The 15,194-nt window shown below is 54.4% G+C and overlaps 2 protein-coding genes across 9 annotated transcripts in view; one reads left to right on the top strand and one right to left on the bottom strand.

Annotated features, from left to right (window-relative positions):
* Positions 1-107: 107 nt before the first annotated feature.
* On the top strand, positions 108-8,044 carry VIL1 (villin 1). 4 transcript variants are annotated; one of them, XM_074873476.1, is made up of 20 exons: positions 108-278; positions 2,351-2,455; positions 2,691-2,765; positions 2,896-3,092; positions 3,370-3,478; positions 3,789-3,899; positions 3,996-4,198; positions 4,695-4,773; positions 4,861-4,959; positions 5,056-5,209; positions 5,316-5,416; positions 5,552-5,689; positions 5,825-5,983; positions 6,071-6,250; positions 6,366-6,511; positions 6,633-6,777; positions 7,062-7,250; positions 7,405-7,473; positions 7,647-7,784; positions 7,866-8,044. In XM_074873476.1, the coding sequence occupies exons 2-20, from the start codon at positions 2,381-2,383 to the stop codon at positions 7,977-7,979; spliced, it is 2,481 nt and encodes an 826-aa protein (XP_074729577.1). In that variant the 5' UTR covers positions 108-278; positions 2,351-2,380; the 3' UTR covers positions 7,980-8,044. The 4 variants fall into 4 exon arrangements, with proteins under 4 accessions (XP_074729577.1, XP_074729576.1, XP_074729575.1 ...); XM_074873475.1 differs by having other exon boundaries at positions 199-278; positions 2,354-2,455; XM_074873474.1 differs by lacking the exon at positions 108-278 and having other exon boundaries at positions 1,990-2,455.
* Positions 8,045-8,639: 595 nt separating this feature from the next.
* USP37 (ubiquitin specific peptidase 37) overlaps positions 8,640-15,194 on the bottom strand; it is a 38,181-nt gene continuing 31,626 nt past the window's right edge. For 3 of the 5 annotated variants that reach the window (XM_074873471.1, XM_074873473.1, XM_074873472.1), the window contains 4 exons: positions 14,885-15,000; positions 13,575-13,644; positions 13,059-13,197; positions 8,640-12,238 (listed from right to left, as the gene is read on the bottom strand). In XM_074873471.1, the coding sequence (XP_074729572.1) occupies positions 12,151-12,238; positions 13,059-13,197; positions 13,575-13,644; positions 14,885-15,000 (413 nt within the window). In that variant the 3' untranslated portion in view covers positions 8,640-12,150. The remainder of the gene's footprint in view (positions 12,239-13,058; positions 13,198-13,574; positions 13,645-14,884; positions 15,001-15,194) is intronic. The other 2 variants (XR_012629500.1, XR_012629501.1) reach the window with 2 other exon arrangements.

Genomic DNA, 15,194 nt, shown 5'->3' with positions numbered 1-15,194 from the left:
CCCGTGCCCTCATTGGCCCTGTGCCTCTCCTCATTAACGAAGTCTCTGTCCTCCCTGATAACTGCACTAATTACTGAGTTCATTAGTGGCCCAGCGTGTCTAGCTGGGGGGCCCAGGGAGGGGGCAAGCCCTCTGGGGCTGGCGTGGGGTCCCTCACCCCTGTGCCACACCAGCGGATTCAGCCCTGGGACGCAGCCACCGAGCAGAGAGCGGCCACCCGGGTGTCACACCCCACCCAAAACTCAGCCCCACAACCCCGCTGGGGGCTCTGCATCCAGGTAAGGGTCCCGTGGGGGACACTGGTGTGGGTGCAGGGGGTGGGAACTGGGTGGCATGGTTGGGAGGTCTTGGGGGTTTTGGGGGCCAGGGGAGTGGAGGGCAACAGCAGAGCCCATCCCTGTGGTATCAGGGCACCAACTTGTTTGTGGCTGACACCCCCCTGGCCTGGTTCAGCCTATTGCCATCACTTGGGGGTCCTTGGGGTGGGGTGTAGGCAGGATTTGGGGATCACAGCAGCCCAGGACTGGTGCCAGGGTGATGGCTGGGGTGTGGGATGCCCACAGCGCTCATGGCCAGGGCTGCTGGCTCAGCAGGGTGGCCGAGATAAGGCTGCGGCAATCCTTCAGGGCTTGGGAAGAGATAAGAGAAAGACGGAGCCTGAGGGCTTGCCTGATGCTGCGAACCTTTCCCCTCCCAGCTTTATGTACCCCTGGTCATCCCCCAAAACCCCCTTCAGGGCTGGGACCCACTGGGCAGGACTCCAGTCCCTTCTCCTCTCTGTCAACACCAAGGGCATCATCATGTACCACCCCTTGGGGCTGGGGTTTGGGGGTACAGGACAGGGCATAGGGCTTAGTGCTCCATGGCTGGGAGGGTTTGGGGGTTTTGGGGGCTGGGGAGTGGAGGGCAGTGGCAGAGCCCATCCCCATGGCATCAAGACACCCCCGTGTTTGTGGTTGACGTCCCCCTCGTCTGGTTCATCCATTGCTATCACTTTGCGGAATCTTTTAGTGGGGGACAGGCATGAAAAGTCCCATCACCATGGGCTCAGTGCCAAGGGCCAAGAGGGGAGCAGGCCCAGGAAGGGCGGTAGGTACCACCCTGGGCACAGCAAGCCCATGGGCAGAGTGCCCGGGGTTGCCCTGTGCTGCAATAGCATCCAGGGGGGCAATCGCCTCATGAGTAACGGGGCTCTTCAGGTGCTGTGAAGCCTTGGAGGGCCGTGGGGACCTTGACTCCCGGCTGTTCCTGCCCTTATATGGTGAACGTAGGCTGGGACAGGAGGGGACAAAGGTCTGGGTGCTGGCACCTGAGCACTTTGCCTAGGTACGCTCACCTGTGCCCAGCTCTGCAGGGAAGGTGAGGGGCTGGGGTGGGGGGGCCAGAGGGTGGGCATGGGGGGGCAGCACATCCCACAGCCACCACCACTCCTGGCACCGGGGTGGCCTGGCAATGGGGCTTGGGGACCCATATGTGCCCCATCTCGAGGCTGCGCTGGGGGGATGCCACCCCCTGGATCTGAGGGACGGGATGTGGGTGCTTTCAGGGCAGCGCAGTGGGACCAGGCAGGGTTTGGTGGGGCTGGGGGAGCAGAGACCTCTCTGTTGGGCACCGCTGGCTCTCCCTGCCAGCCCCCTGCCAGGGCGCACGGGGGGCTCTGCCCAACGCCAGCTGCCTGAGCTCCTTGCCTGCTTACCAGCGAGCACTGCCAGCCTGGCAGAGACGGCTGTGGGCAACCTTGGCAGCACCGCGGCTGAGCCCTGGCACGCCTGGCATCTCTGGGGGGCCAGGCTATGCCCTCGCTGGGGAGCATGGATCCGGCGGTGGGGTTGGGAGTGGGGGGAGCTGAAGCGGGCTGAGTGGGCTTGCACACGTGTGTGTGTGTGTGTGTGAGTGTGCATGTGCGTCTGTGCAAGGCCACCAGCAGTGGCCATGCCACACTGTGCCAAGCTGTGTCAGGACCAGGCTGAGCAGGGCTGGTTCCTGCTGGTGTCACCCGGCTGTGGCACTGGGGACGCCCTGTATGGCCCTGCCCCGTGCCTGGGCACAGGGCAGGGCACTGGGGCACTCAGGGGACCCCGCTCCTGCCCACCGTGGACCCTGGCATGGAGATGTGACAGCCCCCATTAGCTGTGGTGCCAGCCAGGCTGAGGGGGACGGCAGCCCCGCTTGTGTGTCTGCAGCCGTGGTGTCGGCGGGGGGTCCTCTTACCCCGTGCAGCTCCGGACGGGGGGTTTATGGCCTGGCTGGCTGCAGACAGGGCAGGGCAGCAGATGGCAAGGCTGGCTGGCTCCATCCCAGCTCTTAATGACAGTGCCTGCCATTAACGAGGGTGTTGCCGATGCCCCAGCAGGTCCCCTTGCCTGCAGCACCCGTCACCATGGTGGAGCTCAGCACCAAAGTCAGCAGGACGCTCAACAAGACCACGCCGGGCCTCCAGATATGGCGAATCGAGGTGGGGACAGTAGCACAGCCTGGGCACCCCCATCACCCGGGCACCCATCACTGGGCTGTCTGGGGGGCTGCGGGAGGGAAGATCTCCCCTTTGTGTTCTCGGTGCCTGGGTTTGGGGGTCTCAGTGCGGCACCCAGGGTTAAACCTGTCCAGGTTTTGGGGCTGGGGGCAGTGGGGTGTGTGGAGCAGGGGTGGGGGGGTCCCCGCCAGGGCTGATGTCTCCCTTCCTTCTGCAGAACATGGAAATGGTGCCAGTGCCCACCAAAAGCTACGGCAACTTCTACGAGGGGGATTGCTACATCCTGCTGTTGGTAAGGCGGTCTGGGGTCTCATGGGAGATGGGCTCTGCTCTGGGGGGGGCCGGGGTGGAGGGAGGGGTGTCCCTGGCCAGAGTGGCCTGGGGACACAGGGTCTTTTCTAGTGGGGACTGGTGTCCTGCAGACACGCAAGACTGGGAGCAACTTCAGCTACAACATCCACTACTGGCTGGGCAAGGAGTCGAGCCAAGACGAGCAGGGGGCGGCCGCCATCTACACCACCCAGATAGACGACCACCTGGGCACAGTGGCTGTGCAGCACCGCGAGGTCCAGGGCCACGAGAGTGACACCTTCCGTGCCTACTTCAAGCAGGGACTCATGTACGTCGGTCACCTCTGGGGACCTGCTCCTACAGTGGGTGATGGTGGGCAGGGGTTCTCTGCCCCCATGAGGACATCCCCAGTGGGGATGGGGACAGCCCTGTCCTGGTGGGGTGGGGGAGGCAGGAGGATGATCTGGAGCTGGTCTTGCTCCATCCATCACCCACGTGTGTGGGTGGGGGTCCCCAAACACCTCCCTGCACACAAAGGTGGGAGGGGGACCCTGCTGGAGCACGAAGGGGGTGTCCAGGGCTGACACTATGTCTGTCCCCTCCAGCTATAAGAAGGGTGGGGTGGCCTCGGGCATGAAGCACGTGGAGACAAACACCTACAACGTCCGACGCCTGCTGCATGTGAAGGGCAAGAAGAATGTGGTGGCAGGAGAAGTGAGTTATGGGATGTGGGGGGTTCCCAGCCACCAAACTCTACACAGAGATACTGTTTGGGGTCAGGATCAGGCCAGACCCCCCCCAGACACAGCTGCCCTCAAGCAGGGGACAGAGTGTGTGGGGGGTCACGCCGCCTTGCCTCAAGAGCAACCTCACCCCAAAAAGCCCCTCTTGGGGTATGGAGGAGGAATTACAGGCTGGAGGCATCAGCACTGAGCCAGATCGGGTGGGGGCTGTGGAGCCAGGGGGATGCAGGCATCCTGCTGCTTGACCCCCACCCACCCCCACAATCCCATCCTTCTTGCAGGTGGAGATGAGCTGGAAAAGCTTCAACCGGGGAGATGTGTTCCTGCTGGACCTGGGCCAGCTCATCATCCAGTGGAATGGCCCGGAGAGCAACCGGAACGAGAGGCTGAAGGTACAGATGGGGGGTCCCAGGGTTCCCCCCCAGAGGAAGGGGGTGACTGGCCACCCTCCTCCCAATCCAGGCTGACCCCTTCTCCCCCGGGTGCAGGCGATGACCCTGGCCAAGGACATCCGGGACCGGGAGCGCGGGGGCCGTGCCAACGTGGGCGTAGTGGACGGTGAGGATGAGGGTGCCTCGCCGGAACTCATGAAGGTCCTCACAGATGTGCTGGGTGAGAAGAGGGACATCAAGGCAGCCACCCCTGATGACAAAGTGGACCAGAAACTCAAGTCCTCCCTCAAGCTCTACCAGTGAGTTGCCAGGGGTGGGTCGCCTGCAGGGGCATCTCGCAGGTTGCCAGAGGGACCCAGCACCCATCTCTGCTATGTCCCATAACTTCCATCCCCATAGACAGTCACCAAAAGCGGTCAAGGCCACCACAGGGGTGGGGACAGGTCCTTTGGATGTTGTTGGATCAAGGGTAGTCCCTGGTGACAACAGAGAGATGCTCCTGCAAGTGTGACCTTTGGATACAGTGGCAATGTCCTTGTGTGGCCTCATCGCATCTGACATCTCTTTGTCCCTCCTTGTGGCCATGAGTGAGCTGCGTGGCAGGGCAAGCTGCAAATCAGGTTGCTACCATGGCAGGGCAAGAGGGTCTCTGGGTACCAGCAGTGCCACGATCAGGGTGGGGAAGGGGATAGGGAGAAGACACCCCCCACCCAACTCTGCCACCCCAAGATGGGGATGGGGACAGGGTTTTCCAGACCTGTTTCTAACCCCTCCTTCTCTCTTTCCCCCTGCCAGCGTCTCCAATGCCAGCGGGAACCTGGTCATACGGGAGGTGGCAATTCGACCCCTGACTCAAGACATGCTCCTGCATGAGGTGTGTCACCCATGGGATGCTTGGGGGTGCCCAATTTCATTTGGGAGTGCCCAAAGTCCTAATTTCTGCTGTTGTCTCCACTTCAAGGACTGCTACATCCTTGATCAAGGAGGTCTCAAGATCTTTGTGTGGAAGGGCAAGAACGCCAACAAGGAGGAAAAGCAGCAGGCGATGAGCAGGGCACTGGTGGGTGCTGGGTCAGGGGTTGGTTATGGGACAGCCTGGCAGCTCCCCAGGGTGCTGGGAACTCCATGCCCATGTTCTGGCTCCAAATCCCCCCAGGGCTTCATCAAAGCTAAGAACTACCCAACCAGCACCAGCGTGGAGACAGAGAATGATGGGTCTGAGTCGATCATCTTCAGGCAGCTTTTCCAAAAATGGACTGTCCCCAACCAGACCACCGGGTTGGGCAAGACCCACACTGTGGGCAAAGTGGGTGAGTGTCCTCTTCCAACAATGCACGACTCCTTGGATTGGGATGGGGAGCTGTGGGGACCCCATGGCCAGCAGAACGTGGCTCAGCCCTCTGCCCTTCCCCGCAGCCAAGGTGGAACAGGTGAAGTTTGATGCCACAACGCTGCATGCCAAGCCCCAGATGGCCGCCCAGCAGAAGATGGTGGATGATGGATCTGGGGAGGTGGAGGTAGGGGTGCTGGGGCAGAATGTGGGATCCTCTCGGGGCATGCCCTGGGCTGTACTGGGGTATGCCGTGGGGTCCAGGGGCTGCAGGGCAGGGGGATGCACCAGCCCTGGCAGCGGCATGTCCCCATCCCACCAGGTCTGGCGCGTGGAGAATCAGGAGCTGGTGCCTGTGGAGAAGAGGTGGCTGGGCCATTTCTATGGCGGGGACTGCTACCTGGTGCTCTACACCTATTTCGTGGGGCCCAAGGTGAACCGCATCATCTACCTCTGGCAGGTGAGACCCCCAGGGTGGGGGATAGGGGCATCTCCATGGACTGGGGGTGCTCTGCCCCTAGACATGAGGGTTCCCTCTTCCCAAGAGGAAAAAGGGAGCTGTGGTGGGTGCTAAGCCCCACTCTGCTGTGCCCAGGGCCGCCAAGCCAGCACAGATGAGCTGGCTGCCTCCGCCTACCAAACTGTCATCCTGGACCAGAAGTACAACAACGAACCTGTGCAGATCCGCGTCGCCATGGGCAAGGAGCCGGCCCACCTGATGGCCATCTTCAAGGGCAAGATGGTGGTTTATGCGGTGAGTGTGGGGCTGCCAGGGAGTGGGGAACGGGCAGGTGGGTGAGGCTGCAGCACCTGTGGTGACCTCCTGTCCCTGTACCCCCAGGGTGGCACCTCGCGGGAGGGCAGCAAGGAGCCCACACCCTCCACCCGCCTCTTCCACGTGCACGGCACCAATGAGTACAACACCAAGGCATTCGAGGTGCCCGTCCGTGCCTCCTCCCTCAACTCCAATGATGTCTTCGTGCTCAAGACCCCAAGCTGTTGCTACCTCTGGTATGGGAAGGTGGGTACTGCCAGGCACCAGGGTGGGTGCTGCTGCCCCCAAGAGGGATGTCCCCATCTCCTCTTCCTCCTCCTTGGCTGGGGCTGGTGACGGAGCAGCTGTGCTTGCTTGGCAGGGCTGCAGTGGGGATGAGCGTGAGATGGGCAAGACGGTGGCTGACATCATCTCCAAGACAGAGAAGCCAGTGATCGCAGAGGGACAGGAGCCACCTGAGTTCTGGCTGGCTCTGGGGGGCAAGTCCCAGTATGCCAACAGCAAGAGGTACCAGCCCTGTGCCCAGGGGTCCCTTGTCCCTACCTATCCTCAGGGGTAAGATGGGCCACCAGTCCCCAAGCAAGGTGAAGCCTCTTCCCAACACCACTGCCATGTTGCTCCCCACCAGGTTGCAGGAGGAGAACCCCTCTGTGTCCCCCCGACTCTTTGAGTGCTCCAACAAGACAGGCACCTTCTTGGCCACGGAGATTGTAGACTTCACCCAGGATGACCTGGAGGAGGATGACATTTACCTGCTGGACACCTGGGACCAGGTGAGCTGGGGGGCACAGGGCAGGGGGACACATTTGATCCCACAAGTTGATGTCCCTGGGATGGGTGGAGGACCTGTAACAGCCAGAGGTGGTGGGATGGGAGGCTGGAAACATCCCTGGTCCTATGCTGTTTTTTTCCAGCTCCCTTGCTCCAGGGATGGCTGAGGATGGACTCCTGGTGCCCTTCCCCATGGACAGATCCTGTGTTCCCCCAGCCATGGGTTGGGCACAGCCCCAAAGGTCCCTGTCTCCCCCCAGTGGTGCAAATGGTGACCTTGTTGCAGGTTTTCTTCTGGATTGGGAAAGGCGCCAATGAATCGGAGAAGGAGGCGGCGGCAGTGATGGCACAGGAGTATCTGCGGAGCCACCCCAGCGGGCGTGACCTTGACACCCCCATCATCGTGGTGAAGCAGGGCCACGAGCCCCCTACCTTCACCGGCTGGTTCCTGGCCTGGGACCCTCTCAACTGGGCCGTGAGTCATGGAGGGGGCTGGAAAGACCAGGGGGGCCCTGTGCAGATGGGACCAGATGTGGATCTGACCCCAGTCAGCATCTCCAGGGTGCAGGCAGGGGTTTGCCTGATCCCTGCCTGTGCCGAGGGGCTGAGTGCTTTTGTCCCCTTCCCAGGATAAGAAATCCTATGAGGCGCTGAGAGCCGAGCTGGGGGATGAGAAGAGCCTCAGGCAGCTCACCTCAGTAAGTGGCACAGGGCAGGGGGCAGCCAGGGTGGGCACAGAAAGCCCCTCTGTCCCCTTGGCAGGTGGCACAAGGAGCTGCAAGGACACATCCTCTGGTGCGGGGACACCTGGAGCCAGCCTGGTGCCTCCGCCCCTGGGACAGCCCCCATGTGACCCTTTTTCCCCATCCAGGCGCTCACAGCCAAGCAAGAGGTCTTCACCACCACCACCACCCTCCTCCCCGACAAACTGGAGACCTTCCCCCTGAACGTGCTGGTGAATACCTCGGCTGAGGACCTGCCGCAGGGTGTGGACCCCACCAGGAAGGAGGTGAGATGAGGCTGGGGAGCTGCTGGGGAGGACTGGGGGAAGCCTCCCAGCTTTAGCTCAGCCTCCTCTCTCCTCCCCCAGTACCACCTCTCCGACCAGGACTTCCAGGCTGTCTTTGGCATGAGCCGCTCCACCTTCGGCAACCTGCCGTTGTGGAAACAACAGAAACTCAAGAAGGACAAAGGACTCTTCTAGAGCAGAAGCCTGTGCCCAGTGACACCCCCAGCTCATTATTTTTATTAAATAAAATATATTTGGAGAGTGGGGCTGTGTCTTCCCCCCAACCCCGGGGCTCAGCCCAGGCGTGGGGCTTATTTGGCAAAGAGATGGTGTGCAGGGGAACACAGGTCTTGCCTGGGCACTGATGCAGAAGCTACCCACCCCCTGGGCACCCCTGGGGAGCCAGGGCTCTCCCATCCCACCCCAGCAGCTGCAGCTCAGGGCTAAAGGTCTGGTATACAGCTGGAGCCGCTCCCTCCGTTATCACGTGAACCTCAGTAAGTACGTGCAGTACCAAAGGTAAAAGCAACAAGCCGCAGACTGAGGGGATGGCACGTGTGTGGGGACAGACACTTGTCCTTGCCCCAGGAGGGGAGGGGAGCATCTCCCTCCTGCTTGGGATCTGTTGGGGACCCAGCGAGGCGCTGGGGGGACGCCTGCAGGGGTGCTTCCTGGCAGGGGAGCCGGGATTTGCACGTGCCTGGAGGCACTGGACACACACACACACACCACCTTCCCAGACAACTGAGCAAAGTCCCAACGGGAAATGGGGGGGGCAGAGGTGTGGTGCCCGTTGTCTGCAGTAGTCAGCAAGCAGCAGCCCAGGCAGCATGGAAATAAGATCTGGAACCAAGAGAGGGTTAATAAAGAGGTTTTAATTTCACAAAAATCTATCTACACATCATTTAAAAAGGGGCGGGGGGAACCCAAGAGCAAAAACTGTAAAGAATAGAGAGGAACAGGTCTGCTAAAACACAGAGAAAAGTGCTGCTCCACATTAACAGTGTAAAGAACCAGAAAGTTGGGGTGCAGGCAAAAACTGGCAGTGGCCACCCCACGGCAGGCAAGGCTGGAGTCCAGCAGCTGAGCTACACAGACAGCAGCTGCCAGGGGTCCCGCACCCCTTTATCTCTTTGGCAGGTGAGTACAGGGGTAATTAGCTCCATTAAAAGGAAAATAAAGCAGATGAGTTATTCCCAGCCCGCCCCCCTCCCCCCCACTGAAGCATGGGATCCCTACGCCAGGGTGAACTGCAGCAGGAAGCGCTGGGCTGGCCATCAGCCCTTCCTCGGGACGCAGGACGGGGAGGAAGACGCCCGGGTGATGGTTATGTGTGCTGCACCGAGCGGGAGGTGGAAAGCGATGCCATGGCCGCAGGCGTTGGAGAGCCCTGCTCCTCCTCCTGCTCAGCTCCTCGTATCGGTGCCAGGCTGCCGCTCCGGTCGGGAAACCAGTCCTGGCTTTGCAAAGGCTCTTTGTGCAGCCCCACTGGCCAGGGCTCCCCAGGGACCTGCACACACAAGCTCCAGTTCATTGACGTGAACGGTTTTGCACCTCTTGGAGTAGGGGAGTAAATCAAGATTGAATTATCGCAGTCAAACAACGAAGGGGTGAGAGGAACGGCAAGATGGGACTTCCTTGAGTTTTTATGCTGAATCACACTTGGACTAAGCTGGGCCGATTCAGGAGCGGGTAAATGTTTAACCACAACGCTGTACATCTGAGGAAGAGCCTGCACGCGTTCAGGGACTGCAACTGAACTTCTCCACCTACCTATACCCCAGGATGGGCGTCCCACCTGGAAGGTGGGACTGAACTTGTTGCTGCGACAGCACGAGTGGTGGGAATGTTACAGCTGGTGGGCAGCACACCCCTCGAGGATTATGCACCCGTCTTCCTCCCCGCTGCTCTTGGAGAGGGAGAAAGCTGGCTTCTGCAAGGAAGCGGCTCCATGGACACTCCTCCTGCCAGTGTGAAGGTGCAACTGAGCTGCCATATGCCAAATAAAAAAGCTTAAATTAATTAATAGATGTCTGCAAATTCTTAATGGCTAGAATAACAAGCAAGAACTTTTCATAAAACAAGAAACACTGGTTTCAAGCATCAGCTTTTGCACTTTGATCCAAACAAAAACTGGCTTTAAACAAAAGTCACTGCACTGAAAAGTCAGGCAATGTTTGCTTTTATTATAAATTAACTGGAGTGCAGTGCCTTGCAAAAACAACCTTGCCACCCAAAAAAGCAGAGATGACTTCTGATACTACAGGAATACTGGTTATTTACAGCACTAACGTAGGATGCGCTTGGGGAAAACAAATTTGCCCTCTGGACGGAGCAGTCCCTTCATCACATTTGCAGGGGCAACCAGTTCAAAGGACAACTCCTGTGTCACCGCCTCTTCCCATCGCCCAGAATTCTACCAAAATTAGTATCAACAATAGAAAAGTATAATGCTTTGTAATAAATTAACATATACACCCACTCGGGCTGCATCTGACAAGATAAATGCTCTGTCACGCTTACAACCAAATATTCTCTCCTAGCTCGAAAACCAGAAAGATGTCACCTGACCCGGTCCACTGGGCTCATCCAACACAGGGACTGGAAGGTCAGTCAGTCTTTTCACCACACTGGGGCCCCTGAAGTACTCGGCCTGGGGAGGACTACGGATGGCTGCCGCTCACTGCTGCGCACAGAGGTGAGGAGAGGCCACCGAGGTAGCATCCCTGCGCCAGCCTGCTAGGATAAACTCTAGTGTGGAAGTGCCCATGAAAGAGGTGCCTGCTGTCTCCTAAAGCGATGGTTTTGTCTGCTTTGCTTCAGCTGATATATTCCTGAGAAACTCCTAACGATAGTTTAAAAAACCCAGAAACTATCTTGACAGCAAAAAAAGGTGTGGGTTTTGGTTTTTTTTAGAAAAAGAAGTCTTTCACCTCTAAAACTCAAGCTGCAAAAATCAGAACTAGAGGCCAAAACAAGAGCAACTACTCTGCTTAACAGCAACAATTTCTCTGAAATGAGTAAAAGGAAACATCTGCCCCTGCTAAATAAGCATGAAGGTGCTGAAAAAATGAAGTCACTAGGCTTTCCCACCCCTGCTGAAACAAGTGATAAAAGGAGCATCATGTCTCTAAATCCAATAAAACGCAACACTTCTTCCTAACTGTGTTCTGTTACTGCTGAACATGGGCTTTCTGAAAGCTTTCCACCTGGTTTAATTTCACAGTTTGAGCACTCTGGACTTCCCAGAAAGGTGAGCAGAGGCATAGCTGCAGTAAAAACCCTCTTACCCTGGGACACGAGAAGACCAAGGCAAGGCCATGGTTCAATCCAAGAGCAATTCAACTGCCCAGCGCTGCCCTGCAGACCCTGCCTTTTCCCACCGTTCCCAGTTCATGATGACCCAGGCCTGCACAGAAAGGGTAACACCAGAACGCTCTTTCCCTCCCAGAAGACACGAAGTGGCTGCTGCTCACCTCCTGCTGCTGTTCTCAGTCTGCTCCAGGCATTCACCAGAGTTACATCGAAGCAGCCCTAAACAATACAACTTCGGTGCGAAATACTGCACACCCGAAGAGAGACCTCTCCTCTCCAAATGGTACTTATGCAACAACCTTATGAAGAAAATGCAATCAAATAATAGAACTTGTAAAACAAAAGAAATCACATATATAATCTCACATCTAAAGGATGACAGTGAATGGTGTAAAAAAACCAACGGAGCTGCCACCAGGTATGCCATACATTCCACAGCACCGACAGTTTGGTTCCTGGAACCGTATGCAAATAGCAGAGCGCTTACAAACCCACGAATGTCAAAACGCATCAGCTTGAGTGATTCCAAAATGCCTGTTAGCAAGATGACTGGCAAGAGCATACTCAGAGATCTGGGTTTCCAGTGAATATTACTAACACAACACACGCCAGGTTACAGAATCTATTGCTTAAATTGCTCTTGGAGGAAAAAAAAAAAAAAAAAAGCCAAGTGATATGTAAATCTTTGCCACTCACATCTCTCAGGTGAATGGGCTTTTAAAGTCGAGTCTCTTTTTGCACTTTTTTTTTTTTTTAAATCAGTTTATGAGCAGCTGTAGTCTTGTGGCTTGACGCAACTCTTTAAGGCTCCATGCTGACAAAATTATCTGAGGAACAATAAAAACTTCACCACAGGAGGATTGCTCTGGGATGTCAAGGTTTAAACGCGTGGTTCAGGCCCAGGACTTGCACAGATGGTTCAACAAACTGAGCGCCCCATATTTCTACCTTTTGTCTCTTGATTTGGCCCTGAGCTGTTTGTTACTCCTGCGTGTCTGGCACAAGTTCAGAATCTTCCTTGTTCCTCAGGAGGAACAAGGTGTTTTACTCTTCACAGAGGCTGACGAACCGATCTTCCTACTTCCATGCTAAGTGGTTGTGCATTTTTTTCTGTTTCTAGTAACTCATCGAAGATATCCCTAGGACAGAGGGAAAGACCAACAGTGAAACTTATGTACAACAACAAACTGCTACATAACACAGCCCTCAGGGAATTGGCAACTGGATTTAATCCACAAACTCAAGCGTCACGGATCCTGGCAGAGAAAGGTGTCTTATCTGGCATCTCTAAGCAAGGCTCCTTGAATCCCACAGCACTTTTTTTTTTCATTTATTACAATGAATAAGGTCAGTGGTAAGCCTCAGAGAACCGTAACAATAGCAAAAATAAGTCCTGGTTGGTAAAAGGATCAGAAGCAACACAAGACACAGTCTGTAGATAAAGTGACATCCTTTATTAAAGCAACCAGTAAAGACAGAAGAAGAGGACAAACTGAGACACAAAACCCCTTCTTCAGTTCTGTGTGCCTGAAAAGATATCACTTCTCCCTACAAACTTCATCTTGCCTGTGTCCTGAGATGACCATGGCTGCAACAACACAACCGCCAGGAGCAGGGATAAGGGCATTTACAAACATCACAGCACTTGAGGGAAAAACCCAAGCTCTGTTATGATTCCTGGTGCAACAAATGCATAGTTGAGACACTGAATCCCCTTCTTAAAAGATGATTTAATGCATCTTGTTAAAACCCGATGTATTAGTGACATACAATTCCACGCTTCTGAACTCAGAGCACTTCAATTTTGTCACTCTTGCATATAATTCTGACTATGATTTCTTCTGACAAATGCATGGAGATACTTTTCAACCCAGCAAAGAGGACTAGAGGAAGAAGAGAAGCCCACTTCCTCACAAACAGCAGGTAATTACTAGAACCAAAATTCCCCAAGACACCTACTTGTGCATGTAGAAGAAGATATAACCACTTCGGTCTCTGTCACACTGAACAGTGGCCTCTAGAGTTCTCGACACTTCCAGGTCATTGTAGGTGAACCAGGACTGCTTCTTGATATCATAGACATCACTGATATAATGACCTTAAAAACAGAGAACGCACCTTTCTTTTCATGCTGCAGTTTAACCATTAAGCTGGTTAGATAGATACCCTGGTCCAGCGACCTATGTCAAATTTAAATGCTAAAAGACCCCAAAGATCCTGGTCCCTCCATCCTTCCTGGTCAATGAGCTGGTAAAAAGCACAAGCAACTCCACAGACCCAATAAGCAGTACATCATCCACGTGCCGCAGTTAGGCACCACGACATCCTCAACCTGCTCCCCCACCAGCAAACCAAGATGGAAGACTTGTTTTGCTGCCTTAATTCTTCTCTACAAATAATCCTGCATTGGTAATTCTGTATTACAGATTTTTTAAGATATATAAGAGATGAAGAATAAAATACAGCATCTTTTACCTGAAGATGATGTGCTTCCAATATGGCTGACAATGCTGATGAGGCGATAGGAGTGAGGAAGCTCTCCTGTCTGAAAAAAAAGTTCAATTAAAGCTTTTAGGCATTCATTTGTGTCCCACATAGTTTATGGACAAGATGATTTATACCTGAGATGCCAGCTTTGACTACTGTATTCAAAGCTGCAACCCAATCAAGGATTACAGAAACAGACACCCTGGTTCAGACCAAACAAGGAGGCCTTCCAGAAGTGGGAAAAAACCTTCTGTCTTATTTAATCTTTCAGCAAGCCAATGAACACGCAAAGGAGCCACTCTGACCTCAGAACAGATGCTGACACAAGCTCTACACTGCAAGTTTTCTAAACAACCATTTCCTGAGCGACTTCCACTGATGTCAGAATCAATCCACCAAATAAACATAGAAAAGCAAAAAGGGAACACCACGCTTACTTCTGAAATATCAAATACCCTTGATAACGGTACACAGATTTAACAGCTAATACCAGATACGTAGCCCAGATTATCTCATCCTGCACCTGTAATGTCAGAAGACAACGCCCTCTTGGCATGCAGGAAACATGCTCTGCCTATTCACTGACAATAAAACTAAACGGTGGTAATTGGCTTTTGACAATTATTTTTAAATCCTCTCATCATTGATACGATTCACCGATAATACTCTTAAAATGTAACTCTTGGTTAAGAGTAAGGAAATTGGTAAAGAATTGTAAGAAAATAAAAACTGCTCAAAGAAACTCCAGTTGTTTAACCTTTTCCACTCTACACAGCATGCCTTCCACTGAGGCAAGCAGGCAGCTTTCACAACAGCGGTGTGTGGAGCCTGAGCGTGCCAGCGGCCGGCAGCACAGCCTAGGTTACAGTTACGTTTCACCTAATGGGAATAAGATCTTGCCACAACTTCTCAGTTCTGGTGGTGCAGGATCTAGAAGCCCATGGTGTGTTGCAATTAAACTACCACACTGGCTGAAGTCTTCTCGCTTTGTAAGTAAAAATTTCAGGCCCATTGCTTTACATGCACTGGAACATTTCTGGTATAAAATCATTGTTTCCTTTTCATTACTATCCGCATTTTAGAAAAACTCGGAGCGTCTCTGCAGCTCTTTTCGTTTGTTTTTTTTAAGTTAAAATAACACAATAGGACAGACTCTTAAGGATAGAAATCTATCTTTTAACTTCTGAATGTAAAAGACCTTTCTAGACTCTATACTTGCTCTGTAAAACTACCTCCAACACTAAACTGATGGTAAAGGGGTCTATTTCCCAGATGGCTTTTGAAATCATAGATCACACCTCAGCATTTCTTTTCAGCTCTTCTGCTTCAGCTTCTGAATACTCCATGTCAAGAACATCCTCATTCCCAGAGTCTTCATCAGAACCAACGCTGTCCAGGAGAGAGCTGTTAAACTCTAGATAGCATGGAAACAACGATACTGTGTGAGAAGCCGTGGCGTGCACAGGAATTCACAACAGGTTGAGGTACATCTACCCCCATAAACAAGCCAATAAAATGCTAATGTTTCAAGCTTTCTTTCCAAGGAAAGCAGGAGATATTGGAATTTCCAAATAAAAACTCTCTCACTTTCCCAACTTGTCAGAGCAA

The sequence above is a fragment of the Strix uralensis genome, chromosome 6 (genome assembly GCF_047716275.1).
Source record: "Strix uralensis isolate ZFMK-TIS-50842 chromosome 6, bStrUra1, whole genome shotgun sequence".
Lineage (NCBI taxonomy): Eukaryota > Metazoa > Chordata > Aves > Strigiformes > Strigidae > Strix > Strix uralensis.
The sequence above is the reverse complement of the archived record's forward strand: the minus strand, read 5'-3'. Positions and strand labels throughout refer to the sequence as shown.

Excerpts from the sequence above, each read along its gene's own strand:
- VIL1 (XM_074873474.1), top strand. The coding sequence starts at position 2,342 with ATGCCCCAGCAGGTCCCCTTGCCTGCAGCACCCGTCACCATGGTGGAG. Across the intron at positions 2,456-2,690 it reads TCCAGATATGGCGAATCGAG|AACATGGAAATGGTGCCAGT; the intron begins GTGGGGACAGTA and ends TTCCTTCTGCAG. Across the intron at positions 7,474-7,646 it reads GCCTCAGGCAGCTCACCTCA|GCGCTCACAGCCAAGCAAGA; the intron begins GTAAGTGGCACA and ends TTCCCCATCCAG.